At 44.9% G+C, this 21905-nt stretch overlaps 1 protein-coding gene across 2 annotated transcripts in view; it reads left to right on the top strand.

Moving 5' to 3' along the window:
• Window positions 1-19263, top strand: part of LOC149849110 (Rubisco methyltransferase family protein) — a 145175-nt gene extending 125912 nt beyond the window's left edge. For both annotated transcript variants that reach the window (XM_089998507.1, XM_089998500.1), the window contains one exon: window positions 18935-19263. In XM_089998507.1, coding sequence (XP_089854633.1) covers window positions 18935-19021 — 87 coding nt within the window. In that variant the 3' untranslated portion in view covers window positions 19022-19263. The remainder of the gene's footprint in view (window positions 1-18934) is intronic.
• Window positions 19264-21905: the final 2642 nt, after the last annotated feature.

The following is a 21905-nucleotide window of genomic DNA, read 5'->3' as shown; positions in this document are numbered from 1 at the left end:
CCTTTGGGGACTTGCTCTCTCGACCACCGGTTGTCCTCTTAGGATAAGATTCAGTCAGTCAATCGAGGTATCTTAAAATACATAGCATAATAAACCTTCGGTTTGGTTTCGGTTGTTTTGGCTCGTGTGCCATGTATGTACCCACATGACCAGTTAATAAGTGATAACTAAATTGAACATGCTCACCTTTCAGTTGGTTTTTGCGTACTTGTGGTATCATGTGCTAAGCATACTAGTGAGTTCCTTGTGCATAATACTTCAACTACTCACTGTTGATTCTGTAGTATGCTTAATTGCTTTAGCTGTTTTTATTCTTTTTGCACTCCTAATTTTTCATGAAACTGACCCGTTTTTATGGGCAGGTGAGGAGTAGCTTCGGCAGGCAGTCGATGGTGCATGCGACGTGACTCAAGGCTGTACTCTTCCTTCCAGATTTCTGGCCGTCGTTGCAGGGTTTTGGGTTTTGCTTTAATAGAGGATGGGCCTCCTGTTTTTCTTTGTACAGTGACATTTGAAATTAAGGATTTAGTGTAAAACCCACGTTTAAAAAAAAAATTAATTAGTATCGAACCCGGGCCGGGTCGGGTCCAGACCCGGGCCCATCCTCGATAGGGTTTTAAAACCTGACTCAGGAAAAGGATTTTAAGAAATCCTCTTCCCGAGCGCCGCCCCCCATCTGCGTCTTCAGGCGGATAAGGAAAGCCAACCGAGGTTTCCCCATTTATCCCCCCCCCCCCCCCCCCCCCCCCCCCGAGCTCTTTAAGAGCAGTGCAAGAGGGCGAGGGGAGGCATGCCTCCCTCTCGAATCTCTTCGCTCTCCTCGCGCCGACCCTCTCCTCCTTCCCTGCGCACGCCACCAACGCCGATCGCCGTCGTCGCTGCGACCACTGCCGACCGAGGACGCCGACGATCCTTTTCTCCCTTCACCTCCCTCTCTGTCATCTCGCCAGAAGGCACGACAGGAGGCCGATGGTCCCTGCCGTGCCCTCCCTCTTCACCCTCTTCTTGAGGGTTCGCCGGGAGGCCGACAGGCGGCGCACGACCCCTGCCGCGCCCTCCCACTTCCTCTGTGCCCATCGGAGGCCCGACAGGTGGCATATGGGGCCCCTGTCGTCTCCTTCTCTCTCTGGGGGTTCGCCGGAGTGCCGGTAGGGGGCCAATGGCCCCTGCGACTGTTAAATATGTATATGTAAATGAATATATTTCTGTACTGTATTGTACCACTTGTACAGCATATTGTACTGTATTGTACTACTGTACTGTATTGTACTGTATTGTACAGCATACTGTACTGTATTGTACTACTGTACTGTATTGTACTGTATTGTACAACATACTGTACTGTATTGTACTATTGTACTGTATTGTACTGTATTGTACAGCATACTGTACTGTATTGTACTATTGTACTGTATTGTACCACTCGTACAACATATAAATATCAATGGAAAGGGGAGAAGACATTACGCCCAACATTTTTTTCTCTCTTCCCTCTTACCTCTCTCTCTATCTCTTGCTACGATAGTAAGGTGACTCCCACATCTGATTTCTCACATGGTATCAAAGCCAAGGGCGTGGTAATCACGATCATCTGGAAGGCCCCTAAGGACCTTGACGTGCGTTTTTGGGCGTTCTCAAGGAAAGTGTTTTTTTTTTCATCTTTTCTCTGTTGTTTCTCCGTTGAATCACTATATTTCGACGTCGTTTCTTCATTTCCTCATATCGTGCATCTTTTTCTTCTTACATATTCTGTTATCCCCAATTTTATCAACCCTAATTTCTGTTTTCCCCAAATTTGGGAACCCTCATTTCTCAAAAGTGCCTCTTTTCTCAAACTTCTTGTGATTTCTTATCTATTTCTTGCAATATAGTTGATAAATCGTACATTCTGCACGATTAACTAAAAAATCGTGATTTCCAAAACTCAAAAATTTCTGTCCGTACGGTTCTGTCCGTACAACCTACGAATTTCTGTCGTGCTGTTTGATTCATCTTTGATCTTCTTCCTTATGGATTCTAAAATCAGCCCCGGATTTCTTTCTCAACTTGTTTCTCACAAATTAACTCATGATAACTACTTATTTTGGAAACGCCAAATTCTGCCGTTTATCCGAAGTCATGGTCTTTCCGGGCATCTGGATGGGGGATCACCCGCCCCACCTATGACTATTACGCAAGAGGTAACTGGTAATGATGGGAAGGTGAGTTGCATTGCTATTCCAAATCCTGCGTATGATGTTTGGTTTCAGAAGGACCAATCTGTGGTTGCCTATTTGACTGCCACGTTATCTGATCGTATATTACAAACTATCTCTGACCATTTTACTGCTGCAGAACTATGGAGACATCTTGCTCACTCTTATTCACAGGTTTCTGAATCACGTGCACTTCAACTGAAATGGCAGTTCCAATCTATGCGAAAGGGAACTAAGACCATTACTGAATTTCTAGGGGATATCAAAATTATCATTGATCAGTTGGCCGCTATTGGATATCCTGTTTCTGACAGAGATGTTGTTCAGCAGGTATTGGGAAGCCTTGGGCCCCAATATCGTATGTTTTGCACTGCATTACAGGTTGCCTCTACACTTCCATGCTTTGAGGATTTACAGGCCAAACTCCTACAGTATGAAGTTAGTTTGACTCAAGATCATCTTATTGATGATCCTCATCCTGTCATGTTTACATCTGGGTCTACCTCATTTCGTCCACCTGCTGCTCATATGGGCCGTGGAGGACTCCTTCCTACTCCTACTGCTCCACCTGCCACTAGAGGTACTCGTGTCCCTACTTGCTTCCATTGCAACAAGCGTGGCCATGTGAAAGCAGATTGTTGGCACAACCCACAGAATCGCAACAAGGCAGGGAGGCCAGGACCAAGAGCTGGACAGATGAATGTTAGACAGTTTCAGGGGCAGCCGCAGGGAAATTTTCGAGCACATCAGGGTACTGATCAGGGACAGAGTGCAGGGTTGCCACATGATGTGCAACAAATTCTGATGACTGCATTTAACAACATGAATTTGCGTCAGAATGATGATGGAGTTTGGTATATTGATTCTGGAGCAGCCGCACATGTTACTTCTGATGCAGGTAAACTTTCCAACATGGTTCCTTATATTGGCACTGGCACTATTGTCACGGGAGATGGTTCCCACCACCCTATTTCTCATACTGGAAATGCATCTCTCTCTTTGTCACAATCTACACTACCATTGAAAAATGTCTTACTCACTCCTGCCATTGAGAAAAACATTTTATCTGTTTCTAAATTGGTTGATGAAACAAATTCATCCATGGAATTTACTCCGTCTTCTGTTTGTCTTAAGGACCTTCGAACCAAGAAGATGCTCGCTAAGGGTGAACGACGCGGAAACATGTACGTCTTCGAAGCAGCCCCCGGGACTTTGAAGATGTCATCTACCGTGTCTCCATCTTTTCCTGCTTATTTGAGTCAGTCTTCTTCTGTTATGCAATGTAATAAGCCAGTTTCTTGGCATCGTCGGTTAGGTCATTGTAGTCAAGGGTTTCTTGACAAATTGTCTTCTCAGGGTTTTATTCCCAAAGTCAAATTAGATCATAAGTGTCCTAGTTGTAATGTCTGCAAGAGTCATGTACTTCCCTTTCAAAGTATCAATAAAAGAGCTTCCAAGTCATTTGAAATTATTCACTCTGATGTTTGGGGCCCAGCTCCTGTTTCATCTCTATCTGGCTCTCGTTATTATGTGTTATTTCTTGACTCTTTCACTCGTTACACTTGGATTTACTTTATGAAATCTAAATCTGAAGTGTTCAAACTTTTCAAACAATTCCATGCTCTTGTTCAGAACCTTTTCAATTCAAATATCACTTATTTCCAGTGTGATGGTGGTGGAGAATACATATCTCATGATTTTAGTGAATATTTAAAGGACCATGGCATCACACGTAACTCCTCTTGTCCTTACACTCCACAACAGAATGGAGTAGCAGAACGTAAGCATCGGCATATTGTTGAAACCGCGTTAATATTTCTTTCTCTCTTTGGACTGAGGCCTTTCACACTGCAGTGCATATCATTAACAGGTTGCCTATGGAATTATTAGGAGATCAGTCTCCTTATTATTTGCTTCACGGTTCTCACCCTTCTTATGATGATTTGCATGCTTTCGGATGCATTTGTTATGTCCATGTGGATCATTCTTTACGTAACAAGTTTCAGGACAGAGCAGTTCAGTGCAAATTTCTGGGATATGCCGATGGGTATAAAGGATATAGATGTTATGATCCTATTTTGGGTAAGATTAAGGTGTCTAGAAATGTTGTTTTTGATGATGACCATTTCAGCACTTGTGATACTTCTCAGGTATATGAGCAAACTACTTATGATCCATGGCTTTGTGATACTTTGCTATATGACTCTATCAGAGATCCTGTTGTTGATGAACCAATTCAGTTTGAAGCAGACAACTCCATCATCCAGGATGCACCTTCACGGTTTTCAGCTTTGGTTTATGCCCGTCGAGGAGCCCCTTCAACTCCATCTCACGAGGCTCCCCCTCTTCGACGATCCACACGTGAAAGGCATCCTATCCATCGTTGGGTTAGTTACAACAATTTTTCTCTTGACTTTCAGTTGTTTCTAACCAATGTGGCCAAAGAGAAAGAGCCGTCTACTTTCCATCAGGCAGCCCATTCTCGAGCTTGGGTTGAAGCTATGAACGAAGAAATGGCAGCACTTCATGAATGTCATACATGGGATATTGTTCTTCGACCTGTTGATAGAAATGTTGTTGGTTCCAAATGGGTTTACAAGATCAAGCGTAAACCAGATGGTAGCATTGAAAGATATAAAGCTCGTCTTGTTGCACGCGGATTCACACAACAATATGGGCAAGATTATGAGGAAACTTTTAGCCCTGTTGTCAAAATTGGCACCATTCGTGTGATCCTCACTTTGGCACTTCAGCATGGTTGGTCTCTTAGCCAGTTGGATGTCAAGAATGCGTTCCTACATGGGGACTTGAAGGAAGAGGTGTATATGGAGCAACCTCCTGGATATAGTGAACATGATGCGGCTACATGGGTTTGTAAATTGAGAAGGTCTCTTTATGGTTTAAAACAGGCATCTCGGTCTTGGTTTGAGAGTTTCTCCATGGAAATTCAGCAGCATGGCTTTTCTAAGAGTATACTTGATCATTCTTTATTTATGTATAAGAATGATCATGTTACTACTTGGGTTCTTATATATGTTGATGACATCATTATCACTGGGAGTGATGATGCACATATTGCCTTGGTCAAGTCTTTACTCATGGCCAAATTCAAGATGAAGGACTTAGGCCCATTGCGATACTTCTTGGGAGTTGAAGTCGATAGACAAGATGATCGACTCACTCTAAGTCAACACAAGTATACTCTTGACATTCTTCACACCACTGGTATGATTAATTGTAAACCTCTCAGCACCCCATCTGTCTTAAATCATAAGTTTAGTGCAAAAGAAGGCCAATTATATCATGATTCCACTTTATATCGCCGCATTGTTGGTATGTTGCAATATCTTACATTTACAAGACCTGACATTGCTTATGCTGTAAATCAAGCATCTCAGTTTATGCATGCTCCCACTGATTGTCATATGGAATGTATTAAGCGTATTCTCAGATATCTGAAAGGGACTATTGGAGATGGATTGCTCTATCACAAAGATGAAAGCTTCACTACAGGACACCGTTTACTTACATATTGTGATGCAGATTGGGGTGGGGACCCTGATGAGCGTAGGTCGGTTTCAGGATATTGTGTTTTTATTGGCCCAAATATTGTCACTTGGAGTAGTAAGAAACAAAAGGCCATTGCTAAATCCAGCACTGAGGCAGAGTACAGGGCAATGGCAGCAGGGACAACTGATGTCACTTGGGTACGGCATCTTCTTCAAGAGTTGAATGAACCTATCTCTTCCTCTCTGCTTTTATGTGATAATCAAAGTGCCATTAATATTTCTTTTAACCCTATTCATCATTGTCGCACGAAGCACATTGAGATTGATCAGCATTTTGTTAGACAAAAGATTGAAACAGAAGAAATTGAGGCTTCGTATGTCAGATCAGAAGACCAAGTAGCAGACATCTTCACCAAAGGATTGGTTAGTCATCAATTTTGGTTACTTAAGGGCAAGTTGAGCATGATTGAAGATCATCCTCAACTTGAGGGAGGCTGTTAAATATGTATATGTAAATGAATATATTTCTGTACTGTATTGTACCACTTGTACAGCATATTGTACTGTATTGTACTACTGTACTGTATTGTACTGTATTGTACAACATACTGTACTGTATTGTACTATTGTACTGTATTGTACTGTATTGTACAACATACTGTACTGTATTGTACTATTGTACTGTATTGTACCACTCGTACAACATATAAATATCAATGGAAAGGGGAGAAGACATTACGCCCAACATTTTTTTCTCTCTTCCCTCTTACCTCTCTCTCTATCTCTTGCTACGATAGTAAGGTGACTCCCACATCTGATTTCTCACAGCGACACCCTCTCACCCCTGTGGGTGATCGGGCGATCGACGGGAGGTCGGTTGTCCTCCTGTCCCCCCCCCCCCCCCCCCTCTCCTCTGTGACATGCGAAGGGGTCGGTAGGAGGTTGGTGGCTCCTGCCGCCCCGATCTCTCTCTCTCTCTCTTTGGCAGGGGTTCGTTCCCCTGCCATCGCTCGATCACCGACTGGTAGGGGCTCGCCCTGCCACCTGGGTGTTCCTGGCTGGCAGGGGCTCGCCCCCCTGTCGCCTTGTTGTCGGTAGGGGCTGGCCCCCTGCCGCCTCGCTGTTGTCGGCAGGGGCTCGACCCCTGCCACCTCGTTGCTGTCAGCAGGGGCTCGACCCCTGTCGCCTCGCATGCTGTCGGCAGGGGCTCGACCCCTGCCACCTCATTGCTGTCGGCAGGGGCTTGACCCCTACTGCCTCTCATGCTGTCGGTAGGGGCTGACCCCCTACCGCCTCGGTGTTGTCGGTAGGGGCTCGCCCCTTGCCGCCTTGCTGTTCGGCAGGGGCTCGTCCCCTGTCGCCTCACTGTCGTCGACAGCCAGGGGCTCACTCCCTGTTGCTTCCTTGATTTCTGCAAGCAGGGGCATACCCTGCCGCCTCTCATTTGTTTTTGACCGACAGGCAAGGAGCGATGCCCTGCCTGACTCTCTTTTCTTGGCATAATAAATAATATAGCGCTGTGTGCCCACACTTTTGCAGACTTCGCATCGAACCCCGCTCTGGCTCCGCGGCCTGAGCCTCGTATCATCTACACTCGTAGACGCACATAACTGCACAACATCCCGAGGTAGGGGAAAGTTGCACGAAGAGTTTGTATGAATGAAATAAAATATAAGGATTCTGTGATAGAATAGTTTATTTGGCATACATGCTTACCTGTAGGATTACTTAACTTGTAATTGTTTGTTTTGCGTTTCCTCATGCTTATTCTTTTTAAACTACATGCTTAATGTAAACTCTATGGTAGACTCAGTTCTAGAGAGAAATCCACGGCAATTGCTATTGTAACCGGACCCTAAGATAGGTACTGTATAAATTTTACGAGAGGTCATGGAGTACCTTGAAGTGGGCAATCAACACTTTATAAATGAGATAATGTCGGCCTCCACAGGCCAATTGCTCAAAGAGCAATACATGTCATGTATGAACCAAAAAAATCACAAGACATTATTTGTTGCCCTCTCATCGTAGTCGTACCTCTAGGAAGGTACAACTATACTTTTAGACAAGTACGTCCCATGTGTGTTACGATGTTTGGGTAATGAGATCGTAGCAACCTCGAAGCGTGCATTTGGCACAATGCTGAGATCACATAAATGGTGACAACTCGCCCTCATAGGCAAGATGCTCGAGTAGGTCTAACAGACCAGAGCATGTAGAATGGGGTGACGGTTAAGAAACCCCCGTCGTACCCATTCGACCTTCACGATTCATCAAGGGAGATGATGGATGATACAAAAACTCCGATGGACAGGTTGTTAACAACCACCCCACGGGCAAAAGACTCGGCTTCCCCAGTCATCGGAATTAGGGGAATTGGGATTACCATAAATTATCCTAGGTGGTAACTCTCAGGTACTTCTGCAGAAGTTGGATGCATCCATGGGCTACGAATGCCTTTGGAGATTTACTCTCTTGGTCACTGTCCGTCCCCTTAGGAGCAGACTCAGTCAGCCATCCGGGTTATTGAAAACACCTGACATAGTAAACCCCCGGATCAGTCTCGGCTGTTTCTACGTTTCGCGTCTGTGCGTAGCCACAAGCCAGTTAATATCAGAACTTAAAGAATATATTTTTAAATAGTTGTAGATGATTGAGAGTTACACTGCTTGAAATATTTCAAACAATAGCTCCTTGCATATGTTACACTTGTTAGAATAGATTACAATTGTATTTGTTGTTTTAATATAATAAACTGCTTATCTCATGAATATCCTGACTTATTTTATTCTACTTATCTATTCATGCACCTACTGGTTTGTTGTGAAACTGACCCATTTCATGGGCAGGTGATGAGTAGGACTTCACAAGCGGCCGATGGCGTGGTGCAACATGGCTCAAGTTTTTTCTTCTTTCTGCTGGCGGCTGGGCTCTGAGTTTTGGAGTTTTTCTTTAGATTATTGAACTTTGGGAAAATGCTCATTTTGTAATAAACTGCAGATTTTATTAATAATCTATTACCTTATTTCCTCAATTCCTTTAATTAGTTGTTCATGTGAATGATGGTTTTTCAGCTAATGTACCCAGGATTGTTGACTTGTGCTCATTTTTAAATGTCTTCCGCTGTCGCTTTTAAAAGTGCAAACTTTAAATCTTTGAAAGGTTTTTCGATAATGTTTTCGAAATCACAAGTGAAAATTTTGGGGCGTTACATTTAGCATTCCTTTCAGCTTTCTACTATCTTTCGTTGTTGTCATGTTTGGGTTTTTAAGCTAACGTGCCTGAGATTTGACAACTTGATTTTTAAAATAGAAAGATACTTTTGAAGGGCTTTCAAAAAGGCAGAGTTCAAGTTTCGAGAGAATTCTTTCAGAAAAACTTTACTTTTCAAGTTAAAAAATTTTTGGGCGTTACAAATTGGTATCAGAGCCAGAGGTTATGATGAGTAAAGTCTCGACTATCGAGCATCCCATTGCACTGTAAGTAGTCGTCCCTTTCTTTTATTATTATGGGATAATTTTGGCCTAATTGAGGTAAATTATACTTTCTATGCCAACTGTAAGATGGACGCATTCGATGACCCTAGTAGTAGTCACGACAGGTCTTTGCGTAGAGTGCGTTTTCACACTTTCTCAGAGGGTGGTCCCTCTTCGAACAGGGGTTGACCAGAGGGATTTGCGACTGAGTATGGGTCCAGTCGCTCTCCGTTGCTCGTTTTCACTAATGAGTGGGGCACCCGCTACCTTTGGCCTTCCAGGTTCCGTTGGCGACAGTTTGGGCCGAGGTTTTTTTGCGGGAAGGCGGTTGGGTGCCTTTCTTCATCCTGGTTCATCGGCGGGTTGTTATGGTGGATTCTGGGGAGTATAGCTGCGATCGTTGCGGCATACTTGGGCACTTCTCAGACCAGTGCCTTCTCTAGGTTGACCCTGTTTCTCCAGTGCCTGCCGCCGTGGTCCTCCCCACCACAGTGGACGTGGGGACGCCTCCTCCCCCACTGCCTCTTGACGGAATAGCAGTTTTTGGCGAGTCACCAACTCCATTGCCGCTTCTTACGCCAACTTTTGTTGTACCTATAGACGTGCCCGAGTCTTCGACTATTTATGTTTCAGACTCGGATGTATCGTATTCGCCGTAATACACTCCAGCGACACCCCTCTACGGGCATTATACCCCGTCAGAGGATGATAAGCTTCCCTTCACTCCTAAGCATAGGTTCATGCGCACAGGGAATGCGAGGGAATATCTTTGTCGATTTTCGGGTACTCCCTAAAGGGAGTTTTGTTCTGTAAGAGTTGGTTTGGGTCTATGCACTTTTTGTACCAGACTACTATTCTTTTGATCTTTTGTATCGGCATTGCCGAAATATTTTGGATACTCTGTACAAAAAGGAAGATGAAATGTAATTAAATATGTTCTTGGATTAACCTTGTTCCTCGTGTTATTTTTAAGGATGAGAAGAAGCCCGAACGAGGATTCGGCCGACGAATGGTCTGAGCAAAGGGGATTCGCGATGGATTCCCTCAGCACTTTGGCCAAAGCAATCAGAAGTCAGATCGCCACGCAAAGGGAACGTGTTCCTGCAGATTCAGGGGTCACGTTCGAGAAGTTTTTAAAGCTGGACCCTCCAATTTTCTTCGGCAAGGTGGATCCCGATGACGCAGAGCATTCGATTCAAGAAATCGAAAGGGTGTTTCAGGTCCTTTCAGTTCTCGACGAAAAGAAGACGGTATTTGGGTCCTTCCGATTAAAGGATAATGCCCGAGTTTGGTGGGACGCGACTCGAGGGAGGCGTTTTTCAGGTGCAGAGGTCATCTCGTGGGACACTTTCAGGTGTGTGTTTTATGATAACTACTTCCCCCCTCCTGCGAGGGAAAAGAAAAAGGTGAAATTCTTGGAGCTGTGTCAGGGCAGCTTACCTCTTGGCGATTACATCGCCAAGTTTCAGCAGTTGGAGCAATATTGCCCCAACCTTTTTGATGGTGAGCGCGAGCGGACAGGCAAGTTTATTCGTGGCCTAAAGGAAGGACTCAAACATCGGGTCCTTACGAGCATGCCCGAGACCTTCTCAACAACAGTTGCAGCGGCGACTCTCTTAAATGAGGATTGGGAGCATGCTAAAACGACACAGGTTAAAAGGCCACCTATATCCAGTGGTGACCAGAAGAAGGCACAATCTCGTGGTCAAGTGAGACAACCACCTTTTCCCGTCAAGCCAGAAGGAGGAAAGCAGCATGGACCTCCTGCGAAAAGGTGACACCAACAGAATCGCCCACCGCCTCGACGACCCTCAGGAGATGGATGTGCTAGATGCAAGGGATCTCACGTCGGGCAGTCTTGCCCCTTGGATACAAGGTTTTTTTTGTATTACGGTAAGATGGGTCACTACGCTCACAATTGCCGCAAAAAGGTGGCCGATGAATTCAAGCAATCCAGTGGAGTACCCCAGCCTCCTCAGCAGCAGCGACAACCACAGTTGACCTACCAGCCGCAGAGCAGCGGAGTTAAGAAGGCGCTAGGGCTAGTCTACGCCACCACCGTCGAGCAGCTGGCCAAGGGAGAACTCGTGCAAGGTACTCTCTTAGTTGTCGGTCATGCTGCTTTTGTTCTTTTTTATTGTGGTGCCACACATACTTTTATCTCGGCAAAATTCGTGACTCAGTTGCAATCGCCAGTTCTGCGCCTGCATACAACTTTAGACGTGTATAACCCTTTGGAGGAGAACACTATGTGTGCGACGTTTATCCCTGACCTCGATGTTGTAATATCAGATCATCTTTTGCCCGCATGAGCCGTCTTGCTGGATATGTCAGAATTTGGCCTCATCTTGGGCATGGATTGGCTGTGCCAGCATCATGCCAAGATCATTTGTCGTCAGGGCAATATTGTCTTCTCCCCTCCGGATTCTCCGAAGGTGGAATTTCGAGTTCCCTGGCCTTTACGAGCGAGTCGAATGATTTCAGCCCTTAAAGCTCGTAGCTTCATTCGCAAGGGCTATCCTGTTTTCCTGATCAGCCTTGTTAAGTCTGACCCTGCGCCCACTCCTATTGAAAATCTAGACGTGGTTTGTGAATTTCCTGACATCTTTCCCTAGGAGTTGTCTGGCCTTCCTCCACCTCGTGAGGTGGAATTTTGCATCGATTTATTGCCTGGAACTGCCGTCATATCTAAGGCCCCATATAGTATGGCACCCACCGAGCTGGAAGAGCTCAAAAAACAGTTACATGAGCTTTTAGATTAGGGGTTCATTCGTCCTAGTGTATCGCCCTGGGGAGCTTCGGTACTCTTCGTGAAGAAGAAGGATGAAACCTTGAGGTTGTGCATAGATTATAGAATGCTCAACCAAGCGACGATTAAGAATAAGTACCCTTTGCCACGTATTGAAGACCTTTTTGACCATTTGTAGAAGGCCACGATCTTCTCTAAGATCGATTTGAGATCTGGGTATCACCAGTGCAGTATCAAGGACAATGATATCTCCAAGACCACTTTTCGCACTCGTTATGGGCATTATGAGTTTACGGTTATGCCCTTCGGTCTTACGAATGCTCTTGCTGCATTCATGGACCTTATGAACAGAGTGTTTACACCATTTTTGGACATGTTCGTAATAGTATTCATTGATGATATTCTCGTCTACTCGGAAAGTCGGGAGCAACATCGTGAGCACTTGCGCATAGTTTTGGAGACCTTGAGGAAAGAGCAACTCTTCGCAAAATTTTCTAAGTGCGAGTTTTGGATCGAAGAAGTGATGTTCTTGGGCTACATTATTTCTAGCAGAGGTGTCTCTGTGGACCCTTCAAAGGTTGAGGCTGTGCTAGACTGGCCGCAGCCGCGGAATGTCCGGGACATTCGGGGTTTCCTTGGATTAACGGGATATTATAGGCATTTTATCTAGGATTTTTCAAAGATTGCTTTGCCTATGACTCGGTTGCTGAAAAAGGAAGCCAAATTTGTATGGGATGATTGTTGTGAGGCTAGTTTTCAATCGTTAAAGGAGCGTCTTACAACTGCTCCTATTTTGGCATTGCCTTCTGGCAAGGGTGGTTTTGTAATTTATACCGACGCCTCAGGATCGGGCCTGGGAGGCGTTCTTATGTAGAATGGAAGGGTAATCGCGTATGCCTCTCGCCAACTCAAGCTTCACGAGAAGAATGATCTGACGCATGATCTTGAGTTGGCCGTCGTTGTTTTTGCTCTAAAGATATGACGTCATTATCTATATGGGGAGCAGTTTGAAGTGTTCACGGACCACAAGAGCCTTAAGTACCTCTTCTCTCAGAAATAGTTGAATATGCGGCAACGCCGCTGACTCGAATTTTTGAAAGACTATGATTTTTCCCTCTCTTACCACCTGGGCAGGGCAAACGTGGTTGCTGATGCCCTCAGTCGCAAGTCGTCAGGGGTTCTCGCCAGTGTGTTATCAGCAGGTTGGAAGTTGCTCGAGGACCTTGTTTCCTGGAATACGTTTTTCGTAGCTCCCGATTCGATGGGATTGTCGAACTTAGTGGTTCGACCCGATCTGTTTCCCAGGATCGTTGCCAGCCAAAAGTGAGACTCTCGCTTTGAAGAGTTGACATCGCAAGCTTTGTGTGTTGGTTTTTCTTTTTGCATGGGTGAAGGAGACAATGTTTGGCTCGAGGAGCATCTTTGGGTCCCAAATGTCCCCGCCTTGAGGAGTGAAATTTTGACCGAAGCCCACAAGTCGAGGTATACCATCCACCCTGGGAGCACAAAAATGTTGAAAGCCTTGCAGCGAAATTATTGGTGGCATGGTATGAAAAAGGACGTGTCCAATTTCGTCACTAGATGCCTCACCTGTCAGCAAGTAAAGATCGAACACCAGTGGCCAGGACGAGTGTTGCAGCCTTTGGAAATCCCACAATGGAAGTTGGAGGGTATCGCCATGGACTTTATAGTTGGTCTTCCTAGGACTCAGCGCAAGCACAACGCGATTTGGGTGATCGTCGACAGACTCACCAAATCAGCGTATTTTCTACCCATTCGTCTCAGGCAGTCCCTTGGCAGCTTGGCAGATCTTTATATTCGCGAGATCGTAAGGCTCCACGACATACCGATTTCTATTGTTTATGATCGTGATCCAAGGTTCACCTCAAGATTTTGGGGTCAGCTTCAACAGGCTTTATGCACCAAGTTGAGTTTCAGCTCAGCTTTCCACCCTCAGACTGATGGGCAGTCTGAGCGGACTATTTAGACCCTGGAGGATATGTTGTGGGTCTGCATGTTAGAGTGGAAAGGTGAATGAGATTCTCATCTCAGTTTAGCGGAGTTCGCGTATAATAACAATTTCCATGCTAGTATCAGTATGGTTTCCTATAAAGCCTTATATGGGAGGTCGTGCCGATCGCCAGTGTATTGGGATGAGGTAGGAGAAAGAAGGCAGGAAGAACCTTTTGTGCTTCAGCATTATACCAAACAGGTGCAGATGATCCGGGATCGTCTCCGTTCAACTCAGAGCCAGTAGAAAAGTTACGCCAATCATCGTCGTCGAGAGCTCGCTTTTTCGGTAGGAGACATGGTGCTTGTCAAGGTTTCTCCGACCAAAGGGGTTTTTCGTTTTGGGGAAAAAGGGAAGCTGAGACCTCGGTTTGTTGGTCCCTTTGAGATTTTGGATCGCATCGGTGAAGTTGCTTATCGCGTAGCGTTGCCTCCCCAGTACACATAGATTCATAACGTCTTTCATGTATCTATGTTGAGAAAGTACGTTCACGATCCTTCCTACATCATTTAGTTCGACAACATTCAGGTTGGCAAGGACATGACTTTCGAGGAAAGGCCGATAGAAATCGTCGACCATCGTGATCGAGTGCTGAGATCGAGGACATTACCTTTTGTGAAAATCCGATGGCAGCATCATGGAATTGACGAATGTACTTGAGAACCTGAGGCGGATATCAGAAAGAAATACCCAGAATTGTACTTCGAATTATGATACTAATGAAAATTTCGTGGACGAAATTTGTTTAAGGGGGTTAGGATGTAAAACCCCTAAAAACAATTGCGTGTCGTGTCGGAAAAGTCGCGTATCCAACCCGTGTTGGGCACGTCGCGTGTCCAACACACCAGACTCGGTGTGCTGGACACGATCCGGATCCGAGAGAGGTTGGGTCCAGGTTGGATCGGGTTCGACCCGGACCTGGTCTCCAGAACCTTCACCTGAGCCTTTAAAAGGCTCAGGCGAGGGGCAAAAAGCCCCTCGCCCCTCTCTCTCTCCTCACCTCCGGCTCCCTCTCCTTCTCGCCGTCCGCCTTCGTCCAACACCGTCTGTCGCTGACGTCCCCGACTACCGAAAACCCTAAAAAAATGCAAGGCAGCCCCCCCCCCCCCCTGCTAAATTTGGCAGCAGGGGGACAATGACCCCCTGCCCTATATGCTTCCGGCATGGGGGAAGGTCCCCTCCTGCCCCTTTTTCTTTCTTCGGCAGGGGGGAACGGAGCTCCCCTGCCCTTCGTGGCTTTCCGGCAAGGGGCGAAAGGCCCCCTCCCTTATTGTTTTGTCGGCAGGGGCGGCCCCCTTGCCTCATTTTGGTTCCCCCGCTGGGGGGTGGCCCCCCCTGCCTGGCGTTTTCGGCAGGGGGTGGCCGCCTGCCTTACTGTTTCTTCGGCAGGGGGTGGCGCCCCCTGCCTTGCTGCTTCTCGGGCAGGGGGTGGCCCCCCTGCCTTGCGTTTTCCAGTAGGGGGTGGCGCCCCCTGCCTTGCTGGTTTTTTCGGCAGGGGGTGCCCCCCTGCCTTGCTGTTTTTCCATGTAGGGGGGGGGGGTGCCTTGCATTTTCTGGCAGGGGGGTTAGCTCCCCCCACCTTCCTGTTTTCCCGGCAGGGGGGTGCCCTCCCCCCCGACTTGCGTTTTCTGGAAGGGGGGTGCCCTCCCCCTGGCTTGCGTTTTTTGGCAGGGGGTTGGCACCCCCTGCCTTCCTGTTTTTCCGGTAGGGGGTTGCCCCCCCCCCCCCCCCGGCTTGCGTTTTCTGGCAGGGGGTGGCCCCCCTGCCTTGCGTTTTCTGATAAGGGGGTGGTGCTCCCTGCCTTCCTGTTTTTCCGGCAGGGTGGTGGCCCCCCTGCCTTGCGTTTTTTGGCAGGGGGTGGCGCCCCTTGCCTTCCTGGGTCTCCGGCCTAAGGGATTTTCCGGCAGGGGGCAGGCCCCCCTGCCTTGATTAATGTTCGACAGGGGGCAGAGCCCCTGTCCGCTTCCGGCAGGGGGCAGGGCCCCCTGCCCTACCTATTTGCTTTTCGGCAGGGGGCAAGCCTCTGCCTTGCTTGGTTTATCCGACTTGTCTTCGCCCTTAGTGCCCTCTGCAACCTTAGTAATGTATTTCTATTCTTAAATTGAGAACTGACTTTGTTATTTTCAGGTTGCACCACGGAGTCTTCTCGTGCTACGCGGCCCGAGACGGTGATCACATACGCTCGCAAGCGTACAACCTCTAGCACCCCCTCAAGGTAGGGGTTTGCGTAAAAAGGAACTAAAACAATGAGCATGCTGGAAAAACAAAGACTTAATGAAGAACTAAAGATACTTAATGAAGAACTAAAGACTTGGATATATATTTATATATTATATATATAAGTATGTACGTCTTTTACTTTCAGGACGTGGTTTCGCGATCCTGGTCTTTTTTTCCTTCCTGCACTTTACTTTTCGTTGTCGTTGCGCTATATGTGCCAAGGCTTTTCTTTTCGTACTTCCTTTTCTATCCTTTACTTCCAGGACGCGGTTTCGCGTTTCTGGTCCTTTGCTTTCGCTCTTTCTTTCAAGTTTTTTCATTCCTGTTAGCTCCGCGCTTTGCGCCTTGGCAATTAGTTGTATATGCTTGCCTATCTACTTCCAGGACGCGTTTTTGCGATCCTGGTCCTTGTTTACTGTACTTTCTGTTTATTTCTTTTCTTAGCCCCACGCTTTGCGCCATGACAATTGTTATACGTATATATACGTACATTTACTTACGCCTTTACCTCCAGGATGCGGTTTCGCGTTCCTGGTCCTTCGGTTTCTTGCTTATATTTTTTTTAGCCCCGCGCTTTGCACCAAGGCTTCGTTCGAGCATGTCTTTTCATCCAGGACATGGTTTCGCGATCTTGGTCCCTTTTGATTTTACTTATTGTTGCCTCTGCTATTTCCTTTATATATATATATATATATATATATATATATATATATATATATATATATATATATATATATATATATATATATATATATAGCAAATGTCACTCTTCTTTTTGTGCAGAAGTATCAAACCACTGCCACGATTGTCGGGTTTCGACAGATGCGCTTAGTCAGTGCAAGAGCGTGAGTATTAACGTTCGAACTTCGCCATGAGTTACAAAATGGGATACTGGTTTTCCTAACTCGAGAAAAGAGTCTCATCGCATGTAGGGCTGCTATTTCTTGAGTCTTGGGCAATGATTGGTTGTACGGTACTGGTGCAACGCTAATTTTGATTGACACGGTACAATGAGTACCACGAGAGAGATAAGACCTCGATCGTGCAAGGGCACTTGTTTAAAGATACACATAAATGGCCTCACATGCGCCTTCACAGGCAAGATGCTCGTTTGGGTCTAATGGACCAGAGCATGAAGAATGAGGCGGCAGTTAAGAAACCCCCGTCGCGCTCGATTCAACTCGACTTCGCTAAGAGAGAGGATGAAGGGTATCAACTCCGATGGACAGGCCATTAATGACTATTTACGGGCAAAAGGCTCAGCTTCCCCAATCATCGGATGTTATGGGAAAAGAGACTACGAAAGATAGCCTAACACTTCTGCAGAAGTTGATACATCCCTACTGGGCCTTTGGGGACTTGCTCTTTCGACCACCGGTTATCCTCTTAGGATAGGATTCAGTCAGTCAATCGAGGTATCTTAAAATACATAGCATAATAAACCCTTGGTTTGGTCTCGGCTGTTTCGGCTCGTGTGCCATTTACGTACCTGCATGGCCGGTTAATAAGTGATAACTAAATTGAGTGTGCTCACCTTTCAATTGGTTTTTGCGTACTTGTGGTATCACGTGCTAAGCATACTACTGAGTTCCTTGTGCATAATAGTTTGACTACTCACTGTTGATTATGTAGTATGCTTAACTGCTTTAGCTGTTAGTTGTTCTTATTCTTTTTGTACTCCTACTAGTTTTTCATGAAACTGACCCGTTTTTATGGGCATGTGAGGAGTAGCTTCGGCAGACAGTCGATGGTGCATGCGACGTGGCTCGAGGCTGTACTCTTCTTTCCAGATTTTTGGCCGTCGTTGCAGGGTTTTGGGTTTTGCTTTAATAGAGGCCGGGCCTCCTGTTTTTCTTTGTACAGTGACATTTGAAATTAAGGATTTAGCATTCTTTTCAGCTTTCTACTGTCTCTCGCGGTTGTCATGTTTGGGTTTTCGAGCTAACGTGCCTGAGATTTGACAACTTGATTTTTAAAATAGAAAGATACTTTTGAAGGGCTTTCAAAAAGGCAGAGTTCAAGTTTTGAGAGAATTCTTTAAGAAATTTTGTGGCATTACAAATATATTCAAGCCACCGGTAAGAATGGCACCTTTGGGAAACCAAAAGTACGTCTGGCAAATAGATGTATTGAGAATTTGAAATCACTTACTATTGGCATACAAAAATTCAAAAAGTGTTATGTCAAAGTTGATATGAATGAAATTATGTCCATCGATTATAAGAGCTGAAAGGCTTGAAGTCTCATCTGCCAAATGGGTTGCTTCTTGAGGATCTGATCATGACCCAACAGAGGCTATGAATGCAATAATGATTTTTGAGCATTAAGAAAACAAGAACAATCAATCTTTTAATGTGGTTCGGTGAGACCCACCTACATCCACGATATTCCTCACCACACTACCATCTCTTGGGTGAGGTTTCCATTAAAATAGAGAGAGAATATTTACAGCAAGAGATCTGTATCAACAATTCTTATCTAGAACTCCTTAGATTAAGGCACAAGTAATCTTATCAGAATTGGCTCTCCAGGCGATTTGATCTTGCTGGAGCATCTTTATATTCACCCATTTGGCACCAGTCGTTTTGATAGAAGGATTTGGATCGGGTCCATTAGTCTTTGATTCTGGATCTTGAGATTGATCTCTAACAAATGGAATGATTAATCAACATTTCTGTTTAAGGTTTTCCATGTCTGCTTTTCATAATTTTGATTAGGATAGAAGAACCAAACTTTGTTGCCATTAATAACTTCTTGATAATTTCGAACCACAGATACTCCGGCAGAGATTGAAGGAGATGCGTTCAGGTGAACTTAGAGCTCTTTCAATAATGAATGGCTTCAGGAAGCTTTTCAAGTGATGCTACTATGCTTTGGCCTGCTAATTCCTTGTTTGGTTAACACAAGCATCGTCATCTTTCGGCTTCGGACAATCAGGTTTTGAATGATTTAATTCATGGTATGCATTTGGATGTCTCCAAAATTGAGAGCCTTGTTTCATTTGCCATCTAATGGTTCTATTTTGATGAATGAAAGAAGCAGTCTTCCCCCCTTGATCAAGTAATTGCAATCAAGAACAATGTTTATGGTTGGGTTTAAATAAGTTACCCCGTACCCATTTTCTGTTAATGGTCCATTTCTATTTAAGCTGTGATTTGTCTGAAGTTTCAGGCTATGGGTGATTAATGTAATAGGGTTTTCAGCAACGCCTGAGAATCCTTGGCTTTGTGACACTGTCACGACCTCAACTTGAGCCTGGACCAGGCCGAGTTTGACTCGGTGATGTGGTTTTTGTGATCAGCTCAAGGCATCCCGGTGACTAGTAAACCGTTTTACAATAGGCTCTTTCGCTGAGCAAACCGAGACATGACTCTCAAGTTAGCAATTTCCTCCGGTTCGTCTACCAGGTCAATATGCATGATCAGAACATGCTTTATATGTTTGAACATTTATGCACACGCATGCTTGCATAATGTTCTTCACATGGAGACCCTAGGGGTTTGGCGTAGTGGAATGGGCCTAGATAGTTTGACAGTGGAATGGGCCTAGATAGTTTGACGGGCAGTCTAGGTTCAAATCTCATAGGCATCACCCCCTGCGTAAGCCCAAGCTTGGCGACTCCCTCGGATCAAGGGGTAAGCCCTCGGAGTTTTATGCTGACAGGACAGTGACCTTAAGTGGCAGGCTGAGCCAGCGCAGCTAGGTCTCTGCGCCTGGGGTGGTTTTTCCGATTAAAAAATAAAAAAAAAGTTCTTCACATTGAAAGAGAAAAGCATTGGTTTATACAACCCATCATGTTTCATCGTCAATCATCTGAACGAGGAAGGCTGTTCTTCTTAGACTGCTTAATGAATGGTCCATGCCTATGCCTCATTTACAACCTGACCAATTTTGAATGTCACCAAGTTGACAGGATGTCTACAAGTTTGAAACCCATTGGCGGGCAGGTGGGGACCTCAAGGGTTTTACCAACTGGAGGTCAGTCAATGTGTGGTCAGTGATGGGAGTTTTTTTTTTTGGATTATCTGAAAAGAACATGACCAATTCATCCAGCAGTCAAAAGAGTCGGGTGACAGGCAAAACTTGACCTTTTTCGGTGCAAGAAATCAACTTGAACAAGGGAACCTCCCACTATTTTGTGTGAGACTTTTTTGTAGTGTTTTACTTTTTTGTCAAAAACCATGATCCAAAAACTGGTTCCCACTATTTTGAATATTGTTGAATCCATCCATGAGGTCAGATTGGATCAAAATAACCCACTTCATAGAGATCCATAAGCGTACAAGTTTATACGTAATGGCACCATTACTAAAACATTACCCTTTATAAATTATTGAGGTTCTTGTTAAAATTGCAATAAAATCACAGTTATGAGAAATGGGTGAGATTCTTTAGGCTCTGTTTGGGAGCCGTAGTTGAGAGTGGTGATGGGGGATTCATGAAATCCCATCATCTCTATCCACTGGGAAGACCACTTTGAGGGGGAGGCATAGTTGAGAGCAGTGTTGGGAGGGACGACCATATTAGCGGTACAGTACGGTCATTTTTCGTTCAAAATCAGTGGATTTTAACGTCCTTGCCAGGATGTTGTTGCCAAATCCACTGATTTGGTCACCCCTGGCATCGTCCCTCTCAACAACAGCTCCCAAACAGAGCCTTAATCTAAAACAACGGTAATGGGTTCACAACATGCAAATAGCACAAAATTTTCAAAATATCGTTAATATTTGTTCCAAAACGAAGACTGGGATTCTGGGAACTCCCTTATCAAGAACATCCCAACCTAGACCATCTTGGATCAGCTCTATTAGGTATCAGCCAATAAAATTCTCACCCACAGACTACATGGCCTCATTTCCTCCCCACACCTGCGTCCGGGTCTAAGCACGGGGATTCAAACTTGGGGTAGGGGAGACCTCTTTATCCATGAGTCCTAAGTTCATGTGGGTGACCACTTGGGATCTAAACCACTACAGCTTGAATTACCCACTAAGTTAGCCTTGGCTAAGCAGAGATGCAAATGGCTCTATATCAGTTTGGACCCGAGCAAAACCAAGCGTAACCTAACTGAATCCATAATCAGATACAGTTCGACTAGTTGCTTGCCCTCATTAGATCTAATATCACAAATAAGGGTGTCTTTCTTTTGTGAAAAACTTGGAAATACATAGCAATGTATGAACTTTGAAGACTTCTAAGATAATATATGAAACACAAAAAAATGAAAATTATAAAACATTTAAAAACCAATAATATCTTAATAAATTGCAGTATTGTGAAAATTTTCAATTTTATCATGATTCATTTTCTAATATATCATGATAAAATCATGATATTTTTTAACGAAAAATTATTATACTATACAACAAATATGACGTGTTTCTCTAAATGCTCTAAAAGCCACCAGTTGTCTAAGACCTTTTTACCCTTCGCACACATCACTAAGTTCGCACAATATATCATTCCACCCATCAGTTAAGGCAAAGCCTCACTTAAATATATATTTATACATATTTTTTGAGGTCCTCAAGAAGCACATCAAAATTATGTTATTTATGTGGTTTTCTCTATTAATCGTAAAATCACATATACCTTAGTAAAATCACATATTTTATATCAAAGTTGTAGAAAACCGTGCAAACCTCTTTTCTTCTTTTTTTAACCGTCAAATTGGGTTCAGAGTGGTGGATCACGGATATGTAGGAAACATATTCATATCCACAAGAAAACTATAAATAAGAGGCC

Source organism: Nuphar pumila, chromosome 1 (genome assembly GCF_984573655.1).
Source record: "Nuphar pumila chromosome 1, dmNupPumi1.hap1.1, whole genome shotgun sequence".
NCBI lineage: Eukaryota > Viridiplantae > Streptophyta > Magnoliopsida > Nymphaeales > Nymphaeaceae > Nuphar > Nuphar pumila.
This window is presented reverse-complemented; position numbering and strand designations above follow the sequence as displayed.